The sequence below is a fragment of the Colobus angolensis genome, unplaced genomic scaffold, assembly GCF_000951035.1.
Source record: "Colobus angolensis palliatus isolate OR3802 unplaced genomic scaffold, Cang.pa_1.0 Scaffold229, whole genome shotgun sequence".
NCBI lineage: Eukaryota > Metazoa > Chordata > Mammalia > Primates > Cercopithecidae > Colobus > Colobus angolensis.
Genome location: NW_012115477.1, coordinates 5,775,462 through 5,789,926, shown reverse-complemented (window position 1 = coordinate 5,789,926; position 14,465 = coordinate 5,775,462). Strand labels below are relative to the sequence as shown.

General features: G+C 38.1%; 2 protein-coding genes across 6 annotated transcripts in view; both read right to left on the bottom strand.

The window, feature by feature from the left end:
* NUPL2 (nucleoporin like 2) overlaps positions 1–1,168 on the bottom strand; it is an 18,240-nt gene extending 17,072 nt beyond the window's left edge. For both annotated transcript variants that reach the window (XM_011944186.1, XM_011944185.1), the window contains exon 1: positions 532–1,168. In XM_011944186.1, coding sequence (XP_011799576.1) covers positions 532–652 — 121 coding nt within the window. In that variant the 5' untranslated portion in view covers positions 653–1,168. The remainder of the gene's footprint in view (positions 1–531) is intronic.
* Positions 1,169–6,094: 4,926 nt separating this feature from the next.
* KLHL7 (kelch-like family member 7) overlaps positions 6,095–14,465 on the bottom strand; it is a 69,908-nt gene continuing 61,537 nt past the window's right edge. For all 4 annotated transcript variants that reach the window (XM_011944181.1, XM_011944180.1, XM_011944182.1 and 1 more), the window contains 3 exons: positions 13,700–13,901; positions 8,791–8,888; positions 6,095–7,503 (listed from right to left, as the gene is read on the bottom strand). In XM_011944181.1, the coding sequence (XP_011799571.1) occupies positions 7,220–7,503; positions 8,791–8,888; positions 13,700–13,901 (584 nt within the window). In that variant the 3' untranslated portion in view covers positions 6,095–7,219. The remainder of the gene's footprint in view (positions 7,504–8,790; positions 8,889–13,699; positions 13,902–14,465) is intronic.

Here is a 14,465-nt window from a genome sequence, read left to right as displayed (position 1 = left end):
GTATTTTTAGTAGAGACGGGGTTTCACCATGTTGGTCAGGCTGGTCTCGGACTCCTGACCTCGTGATCCGCCGGCCTCGGCCTGCCAAAGTGGTGAGATTTACAGGCGTGAGCCACCGCACCTGGCCGGTTTTATTAGATTTTCAAAGAAGTCCACGACTTATCCAAAATGAAGTCCTGATTCTGACCCAAGCTGCTAGCCTCACCCTCGAAAAAACAACTTAGTAAAAAATTATATTCAATTACGGCATTTACCTACAAGGTAGTTTCGATAGTTACTTCCGATTTAAAAACTCAGTTTCGCAAAAGCATCCAGGCCCAAACCCAGGTCCTCTGAAGCTCAATAAAAACGGACCACATGAATAATATGTAGATAAAACCCTCGGTTTAAAAACGTTGTGCAGGGCCCAGTGGGGCCGGCAAGGCCGCGACGCGGGCACGTTGGGGTCACCAGCACTGGGACACAGGTGGGGGTCCCCGCCAGCGGGCCCTTCACGGCTCGGTTACCGCGGAGGATTCAGAGGAGATTCACCTGAAGACTGCTGCTGCGGTTGCTGCCGTCCTCCTCCTGCACCCCTGGCACCAGGATGTTCGTTCCAGCACCGATCTCCAAAGCGGCACCGGCCTTGAAGGAAGAATTGACAAATGGCCATTGCAACGGCGCTGCCGACGGAGGGGTCTACGGTCGGCACCGGTCGATGCCAGTTACTGGGCAGAGAGCCCCAGGCAACCTCCGCGCCCGGCCGGGCTACTGTGACGTCATCTTCTCGCGGCGGGGAAAGGCCTTTTTCCGCCTGCCTCACCCCCCGAGTGCCATGAGACGCGTGGACTTGAGCCAATAAGATTTGAGAAGAGCGGACCGCTCTGACGCTTGAGTGTGTCCTGGTAAGGCAGGATGCTTGAACGGTTACGTGAAGACCGGAGGGGCATTTGACCCCGGTGCAGGGCCTCGGACTACAGGAAGGCTTGAGGTCCAAAATGAGGGGAAAGCGGAGCAAGCAAACGGACAACTTCAGCAAGGCCCCGAGAGGAGCCTTAGCTATGATTTGCGAGACCGAGTCGTTCTTGCTAAGACAGTAAAACTTAGCTCGGGTTGAGAAAGTAACAAAATGCCCAGCCTTTCATCTGGATGGATAACAGAGTCAAATAAAGCCAGACTTGACATTAAGAGGAAACAATGTTTCTTTTAGGACATACTGTAACGGAAAAGTATTACCCCTTTGAGTGAGTAGTACATTCTTACTACACACTGAGAAACCTTGTTCTTTCAAGTCCACATAAATGTTGCTATTTGAAATTATATCAGAACCAGTGAAACGTCCCATCCTTGCCTGGAGGATCTAAGTCTCTCTGACGCAGAGAAGCAGCCTCAATTTCTACCTAGGTGTAGAGCTTCATTCATATAAACGGTTTCTGAAAACATTCTGTATTTTCTTAACTTTGCAGTTTCCAAGGAAACATGCCCTACATTCAATTCTCGTCCAGACCTGATGTTAATGCCTTTACACACAGCTATGTTTTGAGATTTCATTTAAATTTCACCTAAACTTCACTCTCCTTGCCAAAACATACAATAACTACCTTTTATTTTGTATGGTGAGACACCCCACAGCTCCTCTGGTGTGCAGTCTTCTTGATTGCAATAAGTCAATAAATCTGACTTTGTTGGCTTACAGGTTTGTGCTGGTGGTTTTAGGATTATTGGGCTGGGAGTGAGCCATCATTATTGCTCATGTAATTTGTTTGGGTTTTGAAGACAGAATCTACAGGACGGGAACTACTTGTCCAAACTAGTTTTTTATCTTCTTTAATCAAGGCAATTCGTTTATTTTGAAACAAATTTATGGAAAAGTTACAAATAGCAGTACAAAGAACTTTTTTCCTGAACCATTTGAGACTATGTTGCAGACCTAATGCCCCATCATCCAAATACTTACTGTATATTTTCTAGAAACAAACCAGGGCATTCTACATAACCGCAACACAATCAACAAAATTAGGACATTGATACTGATGCACTACTACTCTCTAATCCTTAGGCTCCATTTATGTTTTGCCAAATGTCCCAGTATTGTCCTTTAGAGGAAAAGGGTTCAGTTCAGAATCATTGTTGCTTAGCCATATTTCTTTTGTCTCCTTCAATTTGGAAGATTTTTTGTTTTTCCTTTTCATGACATTGACACCATTAAAGACTACAGGCTGGTTATACTGTAGAAGTTCCTTAGTGCAGGTCTGTTTGATGTTTTCTCTTGATTAGATTCAGATTATGCATCTTTGGCAGGATTATCACAGAAGTGATGCTGCGGTTTTCACATTGCAGGTTGTGCACAGTTTCAATTTGTCCTGTTACTTGTGATACTCAATTGATCACTTGCTTAAGGTGGTGTCTGCCAAGCTGCTCTCCCATAAAGTTATTCTTTTCCTTTTTGTTATTAATAAGAATTTTGTGGGGAGGTACTTTGAAAGTATATAAAAATCTGATTGTTCATTCAACTTTTAGCTCATTATTTATTCATATCAGTATGGACTCATGATTTCCAATGTTACTCAGTGGGTTATAATCCATTACTATCATTATTTATTTTGATGCTCAAATCATCTCCAATTTGGCCAATGGGAGCCCCTTTAAGCTCCTTTGCACATTTAAAAAAGGAAAAAAAATCCCCATAATTACTTGAGCACTTTTTTACTTTCTGATCCAGAGATGTTCCAGGCTCATTTTTACATTCTCCAGTCCTGAAATCAGTTATTTCTCCAGGGGTCCTTTTGGTGCTGCTTAGAAACCAAAATCTGAGCTTTAATGTGCTTATTGCTACTGGGATGTCTTTGCTGTCATGAACATTGCTGGGAAATACATAAGTATAAACAAACACAAACATTTACATCAAATATTTCTATATTTAGTATATTAAAACTATTATGTCTTCTCTGTCAAAGACTATGAAAAAAAAGAAAAAATTTGAGTTCACACTGATAATCTCCAATTTCAATCCAAAATCACATGATTCATTTTATTTTCCTCTATTTTTAACTCCATTGATAACAAGAAACTTGGCTTTCATTAACCTTAATATATTTATTTTATTATCTCCTTGTGTTAACCAGTATTGCTTTGTAGCCACTGACTTCTCATTCCTGCAAATGTCAGCATGTATAAGGACTCTGCTGGGATCAGATACCTAAAATAATACCAGTGGTGGCTGAAACTTAAGTGAGGGTAAGCCCAGTGCTTGGTGAAGGTAGAGAGGGGCAAGGTCAGAATACTGGTTGAGACTGTCTAGGTGGAGTGTGTGTGAGACAGTGAGAGCCTAGGGCTTGCAGAACTTGGTAGCGATCGGTTTGGTGATAGGTGTAGGTGGAAATCGGGAGAGTGGGGTTACAGGAAGGAAACTTCTGATTTCTTCAAGATGGCAGAGTAAAAATACTGCTGCTTCCCCTTCCAATTGGATGACGCAACTGTCTCAACTTGATAGGAGATAGGATTCCTCCCCCAATAAAAGGGAACAAGAGACACTTCAGATTCTAGGACATCAGGTACAGAGAGGGCTTATGCTTATTGAAAGGTGAGTCAAACATCCCAGAAAAATACCTATGTATCTCTTATGGACCAGCAACAAAAATAGTTGGCCGTCTCCTCATCATATAATGAAGTTCACTGATTAAGCTCACCCTTGTTCCCCAGAATTATCAATTTTCAAATGTCTCATTATAAATACAAATGCACGGTCAGGAACTAGACATTTGAAGGCAGATGCCAACAGGAAAGAGCAAAGGAAAGAAACAGAAAAAGAAGTTAGAGAAAACAAAAACACCAAAATATTTTAAAAGTTAAAGAAACTAAAATATCACCAGAGAGGATAACATGAAACAAGAATGGCATACTGTACAAAAGAACAATTATAAAGTACTCTTGGAAAACATAGATAGTGAGAATAAATTAAAGAGGGTTAGAAGACAATGTTTGAGGGAATTTCTGTAAGATTCAAACTAGATCTTGAACCCCATTTTATTTTATTTTATTTTTTGAGACAGAGTCTCGCTCTGTCGCCCAGGCTGGAGTGCAGTGGCCGGATCTCAGCTCACTGCAAGCTCCGCCTCCCGGGTTCTCCTGCCATTCTCCTGCCTCAGCCTCCCCAGTGGCTGGGACTACAGGCGCCCGCCACCTCGCCCAGCTAGTTTTTTGTATTTTTTAGTAGAGACGGGGTTTCATCGTGTTAGCCAGGATGGTCTCGATCTCCTGACCACGTGATCCGCCCATCTTGGCCTCCCAAAGTGCCAGGATTACAGGCTTGCGCCACCGCGCCCGGCCGGGAGGAGGATATTTAAAGGATGGATTTATCAAATGCTGAATGATGCCACCTGTAAAATGTCCTTTCATTAAAAGGACAAATTATTTGGACTTGAGTCCAAATAATGACTCTCCGTGAGAGATGGTTTGGTGCCATGTGGGAGTAAATTGGATTTTCTCAAGTCTTTGGTATAACCTTAGAAAGCAAAGTTTCCTCTAAATACCTCCTTTACTCTTGCATATGTAGCAAATCCAAAATTTTTGCTGTTAACAGTATATATGGCAAAGGAATATAGACTGCTTGGTGGAATAACTGTTTATTAAATGGCTGATTTTGATTTTGTTAGTAATATTGTCATGTCAAAATAATTCATGACTCAAAATTTTCATGGGACGATATGTCGAGTTTTTGCCAGCTAGGCCACAAAGTCACAAGTGTATGATTTTGTTTTTTTTTTTTAATAGCAACAATTTTTTTAAGATGCTAAACTTTTATGTCCAAATTGTGATTTTCGAAAGCATAAACTGAATTACTTTGTCATCAAAATAGTATCACTGCAAAGGATATAACATTAACTTATCAAATGTCTACTCAAAAGCAAGCAGAGCATTTTACAGGACAGGAAGTTTTGGGGAACAAAATAGAAAATGTGCTTGTCAGTATGGTGGGTGTACTTTTATCCACTATCCTGATATTGACAATTCTGTAGAAATTTCCAAGGCAGAAAAAGACACTAATTAGGAATTATGATACAGATTACTAAGGAATAAAACTACTTCATTATAATCCACATCAAACCTGTGTATGTATTTACTAGTGTGTTCTAGTCAATTGACACAGCCTAAAAGGAAATGCTAGTGTACTTAAAATATCTCAAACAGGTACTGTATATTCTACATAGGAGATTGTCAAACTATATAGCTATATTGTAATATAATAAATGGATATTTCATCCTCAAAAAAATTAAACTAGCCACATTTTTCAATAGAGTGCAAAATTGAAAACCCTACTAAAAATGTTCAGAATAATCAAATCTACAGACAGAAAGATTAGTGGTTGTCTAGGGCTATGGTATTTGGGAGGTTTTCTGTGTTGAACAGCATCTCCCCAAATTCATGTCTACCCAGAAACTCAGAATGTGATCTCGTTTGGAAATGGGGTCTTTACAGGTGTAATTAAAATAAGGTCATACTGGATTGGGGGCCCTATGTTTTCCTTTTTATGTTTGTATTTTGCTTTTTTTTTTTTTTTTGAGAAGGAGTCTTGCTCTGTTGCCCAGGCTGGAATCAAGTGGCACAATCTCAGCTTACTGCAACCTCTGCCTCCCAGGTTCAAGCAATTCTCCTGCCTCAGCCTCTGAGTAGCTGGGACTACAGGTGCACACCACCGTACCTGGCTAATTTTTGTATTTTTAGTAGAGACAGGGGTCTCATCATGTCGGCCAGGCTAGTCTTGAACTCCTGACCTCAAATGATCTACCTGCCTTGGCCTCCGAAAGTGCTGGGATTACAGGCGTGAGCCACTGTGCCGGGCCTGAATAGTATACTTTAAATGGTGAACTGTATGGTATGTGAATTATATCTCAATAAAGCTGTTCTGTACCTTAAAAAAACCCTACACAAATAGAAATATAGCTATCATTATGTTTTTCCTAATTCCTTTTTGATTTAAACATTTTTAGGGTTTAAGACTATTATAACCTCTATATAAAGAAAACTGAAAATTAAGAGACACTGCTTCACAAATTCTAAAAACAGCCATTACCTAACATACTTGAAGAACGAATAAATTGAGTGGCCTATTTGAAGTTAAAAAATATTTAATATTATCAGATAAAAACATTGATGGTGACAGCTTTACATGGTTCATTCCATACACAGTGAAAAAGGCAAAGTATTACTAGAAAAGAAATGAGTAGTTGGGTTTGTAAAAGATTTATTGATCACATAAAAGCAATGAATAGGAGATGACATATATGTAACTCATGATTACAAAACTTTTAGAGACAACTAGGTTAAATATCTCATGTTTTGGCTAAGGGAAAATAATTCATGATCTCTTTAAAGAAGTTCAAAGTCAACACTGATATTGTGGTACAACTACCAGTGCTTTTCTAATGATCTAGAAATTTGCTATAAATAGCTTTACCTTTTGCTAGTTAATCACTTATTATGATTGGATTTTATTTAACAGTGAGGACTAAAGAGGCAGAATCCTTTTTTAACCACTGAATAAAACAGAGACATAAATTAATGATCGGTGCTAAGCTTTACATTTTATGTTAAAAATATGGAATATATTTAAGTGGACTGAACATATTTCATGAGGAGTTGGACACATTAAACCCCCAAATCCATTTAGGAAGTTTTGTGAGAAAGTGTGTATATGCCTTGATTGACTCTGGCTTACTTTAAAAATGGAATACATTTGGCACTAGAAAAATAAATAAAGACAAGCAAACTATGTGCGACTAAGCTGCTCCATCTGAGTTGCCCATCTTGACTTACAATTCATACTATTCCTTAGTTCTTGACTGAGCACAAACAGACCTAACCACGTAGCACTTCTGTGATGCGTGAAAACAGAATCTAGAGCTAAGATACTGCGCTTCACTGATGAGCCAATCTTCCGTTCTGCCAAAATCATAGTTACAAATGTGAAATTCATTCAAGAAATTCATATTTTTAACAAATGCTTATACTTTTTCAAGTTTTCTTGCTAGATATGTTCTTGGTTTTGTGGCCAGCTAAAATATGATCTTTGAATTAAGGAAATCCATATAAAAGAAACATCTATTTAATAGGAACCTCATTTCACTTGAAACTTTCTTTACCAAAACACCAAACCAAAACTTTGTCACCAAACTCTCGGAACAAAGCACTGGTGGCTATATTTTTGAGTCTCTGATGAGTCTGAAGTCCACTCATTTTTCATGTTTCAAGGGTCTCTTCATTTGCTCCACAAGTATCGACAACACAAATTAAACAACTTGTGACTGGAAAAGCACGAACTTTGGAGTTGGCAACCCATTTGTCTGTTTCAGTATTATATTCGAGAATGTGTCCTAATCGACCAACACCCTGAAAACCAGCCAAGACATAAACTATAGAGCCAACTGCTGCACACTTCACTGTTACACCCTTCCATGGCATTGGTGAGACCATCTTCCATTCGTTCAACTTAATATCGTAATATTCCACATTGTCCAGACCACCTTTAAAAGAATAAAACATGAACAGGAAAAACTGTATGAAAAATTGTAAGGTTTCTTAAAGTAATAACTTTTTGTATTTTTCCAATATTTTATTGCAAAAATTTTCAAACACACAGAAAAACTGTAATCATTTTACAATGAATGTCCACATAGCCACCACCTAAATTCTTACTTTTATTTTAACACAATAGAAATTTAATATTTCTTTTTAAATATTAATTTTTTCTACAAAATTAAACATATTCTATCTATTCTGGAAAAATGCAAAATAAACAGATCAGTGATTTCCCCTCTGATTAACTTTGATTATAATTATTCAAATGTCCTTCTTTTCCCTCTTATCTTTTAGCACTTTATGGAAAATAGCAATGGGCGGGGACAGAAGAAGGAAAAGATGTTGTTACATTTAAGTAATGCTTTAATGTATTGACTAAAATGAAGCTTGTGTCTAGATTCAGTTCCGACTCCCTTTCATTTAACACAATTATTTAAGATTCTTTAGTACATCATTTACGAATATAAAATGCCAAATTTAGTCATTTAAAAATTACAATATTGGGCCGGGCGCGGTGGCTCACGCCTGTAATCCCAGCACTTTGGGAGGCCGAGGCGGGCGGGTCACGAGGTCAGGAGATCAAGACCATCCTGGCGAACACGGTGAAACCCCGTCTCTACTAAAAATATAAAAAAAATTAGCCGGGTGTGGTGGCGGGCGCCTGTAGTCCCAGCTTCTAGGGAGGCGAGGCAGGAGAATGGCATGAACCTGGGAGGCGGCGGAGCTTGCAGTGAGTGGAGATCGCGCCACTGCACTCCAGCCTGGGCGACAGAGCGAGACTCTGTCTCAAAAAAAAAAAAAAAAAAAAAAATCACAATATTGATATCTTCATGCAATGTTTAAAAATATTTAGGAAACTTTACATTTAGGCCCTGGATACAAGCCTTAAAACTTGTATTTAAAAAGTTTTTAAAGGTTTTTTAAGGTTCACATATTTCTATTGCTCAATAGTTCTTAAGCTGGTGTGACATCATTCACCAGGAGGTATCTGGAAATGTATAGGAGTCATCTAAAATTGTCACAATGACTGGTGACCACTGCGACATTTCATAAACAAGAATGTTTAACATCCTGTGATATTTTATCAAGTATGTTAATTCCCAGAAACTATAAAAATAGATATAATAATATGCATGGTAAATGCTATCTAGATTTTAAAAAATGCTTCAATAATTTAAGGAACTATCAGCAAACTCATCAGGAAAGTGGAACAGTGAATTAACATCACATACCTAAACCATTCTGACCACCCACAGCAAATATCTTGTCTTTTACAAATACCAGCCCATGATTCTTCCTGGCTTCAATCATTGGACACAGCTCAGTCCATCTGAAAAAATTAAAGATTTTAGTGTGCTTGTTTACAGGAAGTAAAAGAACTCATACTAATAAGAAAGGTCTATTATTCTAATTAAGTGCTTATTTACTACTCACATATGTGTACATATACACACAAAATGTCTAGAAGGGTAGAAAACAAAAGTTTAACAATGATTATGGGTAATTTATTAATACATGGGGTAAACAGGGATTTTATTCCTTTCAATTCTGATAGGATATAAGAAAATGAGGATATTTGACTATTAAAAAACACATTTTTAGAGGAAATCCATTTCCTGAGGTTCATAAAAACTTGTAATATGGGAACAAAAAAGAAGAGGAAGATACTTAGAATATAAAGAAATAATTCTTTTTTCTTTCTTCACACCTCTGTTGGCAGGAAATATGAACTAGTTCTATCACACATAGCTTTAATTATTATTTATACATGTGTAAGTAAAACACAAACTTATAATGGGCCTCAGGCAATCAGGAAATTAATAGTATCTGTTACTATTCACATGTCCATCTTTAAATCTACATTAAGAAGTCTATGCTGCTCTGGTAACAAAAAAGTACTATCATTCTGTCAAGTTTAGTAACTCATGGTGCTCTGTTCACAGCCACTATTATAAATAATGAAGCTGAGAATATAAATGTGGACACAAGAGTTAAAGGATATTAATTCACAAGTAGCAGCATTATACATATATACACAGGCAATAGAGTTTAGTTATTTTTTTTCTGAGATTTAATACCTTCTTCTGCATACACTCCCAAGTCTGACATTTGTGATTGTGAAGGTGGTACTGGCACATAGGCTTCTGCTTTTAGCAGCTAACAACAAAAGACTCCAAACAACAGTAACGACAACAACAAAAGGGAAACTTGGCATAAGTGTAACTCTCTATAATTATTGTTTATATTTCTTCTTTAAAACAATTTGATGGCCAGCCAGGTGCGGTGGCTCACGCCTGTAATCCCAGCACTTTGGGGGGGCTGAGGCGGGTGGATCACGAGGTCAGAAGATCCGAGACTATCCTGGCTAACAAGGTGAAACCCCGCATCTACTAAAAATACAAAAAATTAGCCGGGCGTGGTGGCGGGCGCCTGTAGTTTCAGCTTCTCGGGAGGCTGAGGCAGGAGAATGGCGTGAACCCGGGAGGTGGAGCTTGCAGTGAGCCGAGATCGCCCCACTGCACTCCAGCCTGGGCAACAGAGCAAGACTCCGTCTCAAAAAACAAACAAACAAACAAACAAAACAATTTGATGAATTTAACTTTATAAAACGTAATTAGGGCACCATGATTAACTCTGAAATATTAACAATTCTTTTGTCTTACATTTATGTATTGTTTTAAAAATGGTTTGACAGTCACCACTCTCATTTTCGAAGTACTCTGTTAAGGTGAGGTGGACAGCATGGCTCCTGTTTTAGGAAAAACACACACCGTCATCCAGGTGAAATGACCGACATACAGCTCGGAAGTGGGAAAGCAGTAAAAACTAGATCTTTACTGCCCTGCACGCAGTGAGATTTATAGACTGAGCTATCATCATGCATTAAACATAGTATGTGACTTGGAAAAATTCCATTTACATATCACTTTCTTCTCCATATACTATGTTAATGATATAAAAAGAGAGCACGTTTTTATGTATATCTAAATCTCCTGAAGGTTTAGAAAAAAGTTTCGCAAATTCCCCTTCCTCCTATAATTCACATGCGGAGGATGTACTAGGTCCTTGCTATCTGCAGTCTTAAGTTTAATGTTTAGAAGCATTTCTTCGCCTGTAATCCCAGCACTTTGGGAGGCCGAGGCAGGCGGATCATGAGGTTAAGAGATCGAGGCCATTCTGGCCAACATGGTGAAACCCCATCTCTACTAAAAATACAAAAATTAGCCGGTGTGGTGGCATGCACCTGTAATCCCAGCTACCCAGGAGGCTGAGGCAGGAGAATCGCTTGAACCTGGGAGGTAGAGGTTGCAGTGAGCCGAGATCATGCCTCGGCATTCTAGCATGGTGACAGAGCGAGATTCTGTCTCAAAAAGAAAAAACAACCCACAAAAAAAACACAAGCGTTTCTTAAAATTCTGACGGCTCAAACTGTGTCACATTGTTTCCACAGGCATAATTTCTTTCTTCAGTTTGTTACTTTATTATGAGCTTCTGCTCCTCTCCATCTTTTTCAAAACTGATTTTAAAAATGTGATACATAATACATGTACATATTTTTATGGTACCTGTGATATTTTGACACAGTATACAATGTGAATGATCAAGTCAGAGTAACTGCATTATCCATAATTGCAAACATTTATCTTTCCTTTTTGTTTCTTTTTGGGCTTGGGAAGGAACCCAGGCCTCCCATGTGGCTGCTGAGAAATATCTTTTCTTTGTCTTGGGAACATTCCAGTTCTTCTCTAGCTATTTTGAAATATACAATAAATTATTGTTAACTATAGTCTCCCTACTGTACTACTGAATATTAGAATTTATCCTATCTAACTGTATTTCTGTACTTGTTAACCAACCTCTGGTAACCATCATTCTACCCTCTACCTCCATGAGATTAACGTTTTTAGCTCCCACATGAGTGACAACATGTGTTATTTGTATTTCTATGGTCCATAGGCTTAGTTTTTCAGCTTCCAATTAAACACACTCTAATTATAAAACACTTAAAATGTCAAAATTGGGAAGAAATTCTTATAAAAAATAACTTGGCTGGCTAACTTTTTTTTTTGACGGAGTTTCACTCTTGTTGCCCAGGCTGGAGTGCAATGGCACGATCTCAACTCACTACAACTTCTACCTCCCGGGTTCAAACGATTCTCCTGCCTCAGCCTCCTGAATAGCTGGGATTACAGGCACGTGCCACCATGCCTGGCTAATTTTTTTTTGGTATTTTTAGTAGAGACAAGAGTTTCATCATTTTGGTCAGGCTGGTCTCGAACTCCTGACCTCAGATGATCCACCAGCCTCGGCCTCCCAAAGTGCTGGGATTACAGGTGTGAACCAGCACACCTGGACTAGGTAACATTTTTAAAAGGAAATAATATAACATTTATTTTGAGAGTTGGATAATTATATTCATACTAGCTTTTTATTTGTGAAAATTTAAGGGCATTGAAGGGAACACAGAGAATTGAAATTTAAGCTCAATATATATAAAATGAAAGAAATGCTAGGTCTTGTAAGTTTTTAAATATTCCTGAAACTGAATATTCACCTAGTTTTAAAAAATGCAGAAGCTGCAGAATTCTTTTATATTTTTACTTTGAACAAAAGTAAGTAAAAAATCAATGCTAATTTACATTGATAGTGCCTGAATAAAGATGTAAAAAATTAGAAACCTGGAGTTTTTATGGTTATGGCTTCTCTTTTAAGATATGTTTTAGAAATAAAAAATAATTAGACAGCAGAATGAATCAGTGTTCCAACTAATATGCTGTTATACTTTTTGAACCTAGGGTTTATGGGAAGTAAGGTAGAGGTTCACATAAAAGGGAGCAAAGTTGGTAAACATCTTTAGCAAAAGACAAATTTCAAGACAAGTTGCTTTTCTATTATTTGCATTGGAAAGAAGTTATTGATTATGCTTCCTTAAATCTTTTAAAAATAGGTGGGAATCATAAATAGATAAATGCACATAATTAATCATATTTTATAATTAAACTCTTATTTCTTAATTTTTTTTTTTTTTTTGAGATGGAGTCTTGCTCTGTCACCCAGGCTGGAGTGCAGTGGCACGATCTTGGCTCACTGCAACCTCTGCCTCCCGGGTTCAAGCAATTTTCCTGCTTCAGCCTCCCCAGTAGTGGATTACAGGCATGTGCCACAACACCCAGCTAGTTTTTGTATTTTTAGTAGAGACGGGGTTTTGCCACGTTGGCCAGGCTGATCTCATACTCCTGACCTCAAGTGATCTGCTGCCTGTCTCAGCCTCCCAAAGTGCTGGGATTACGGGCATGAGCCACTGTGCCTGGCCTCTTATTTCTTAATTTTTAAAAAAGCAGTAGCTGGAGTTGAAGAATTCCATGTTTTGTAGTTTGGCAATATTTCCTAAATATAAAACTTCAAGCACTAGAGTTTTCATGCAACTCTGGCACAACATTTTAGTGAACATATTTACCCAGTAACTTGTTCTAGTAAGGGAAGAACAATGGGCAATTCAGCCATATGATCAAGTGACTTTTCTTATCAAAGCTCTTTGGATGTTTCCATAAAAGGTACAACTAGGGTATCATCTGTTTTATGTCCTCATCAGCTTTAATGTCACTACTCACAACCCCTACCCTTGTCCCCTCTCCATTATTCAATGATTAGCACATTTCCTTTGGCCACATTGAATGTGTTCCATCATTAACTACAAGGTCAGAAAAACTGGCTAACCAGTTATTTCTTTAGCATTTTACCTTTTTGACACACTTTGCCTTTTTAAAAGCAGTTGATTTAAGAATAATTTTATTTAATAAACATGAATCTAAACATACTTAGGAAGTTACCACCTAAAAAGAACTAGGGAGGCATGATTTATTAATATCATGAGCCAATGTCTAATATTTCTATTTAAGGACAGATCTATTTCTAATTAACGACAAATTTATTGCTGATCATAAATTCCCCCCTCCTCCTCTACATTTCCTGACCGCTCAAACAAAAACATTTTGTTTGAGCCTAGCACACTCAAAAGTTTATATACACTTTTCACTCAAGGACAAAATTCTTCTGTTGGGTTCCTCTGGTCTTTTGACATCTCCTACAGAGCTTATAGAATACAATTAACTGTAAAATAAGTTTTAAATAGATACATACGTTTCTGTGGCAGGATCATAAACTTCACAGGAATTAAGCACTCTCCCAGAAACATTGTTTCCTAAACTTCCACCACAAACATAGATCAGGCCATTGGCTTCCACCATCCCATGGCTGCATCGCTGGGTCAGCATGCTTGGCTTTGTGTGCCAGCTTTCAGTTCTTGTATCATAGCACTCAAATAAATACAGAGCTGAGTTTCCTGTAAAAGAAAAAGGCCCCATCATGCTTAACTTTAGTGTGTGCGGGGGTTTGGAGAGAACTGACTGTAGATCTTACTAGTTAAGGAAGGAAGAATTTAGGGTCATAGGGCCATTTTCATACTCAATCAGCAACAACAACAACAAAGTATAGGAATAGTTTAAGAAAACGCTAATAATCCTGTTTGTATAGACCCTGGAAAACATCCTTAAAAGGATCTGTTGGAAAGACTTATTTATTGGTAATTAAACTTTAGAAAAAGAAATTTGATTTCAAAAGAAAAATTAAATACGAAGCCTTATATATGTCTTCAGGCCCTGTTATGCATGACGGGAATTATCCATACTTCAAATGTTTATATAAAGTAGAAAAGCATAATAGTTCCTTATAGATGGTAGACCCACACCTTAAAATATGAAAATTACTATCTGATCATATTCTTTTTTTTAAATTTTTTTTTTGAGGCGGAGTCTCGCTCTGTCGCCCGGACTGGAGTGCAGTGGCCGATCTCAGCTCACTGCAAGCTCCGCCTCCTGGGTTTACGCCATTCTCCTGCCTCAGCCTC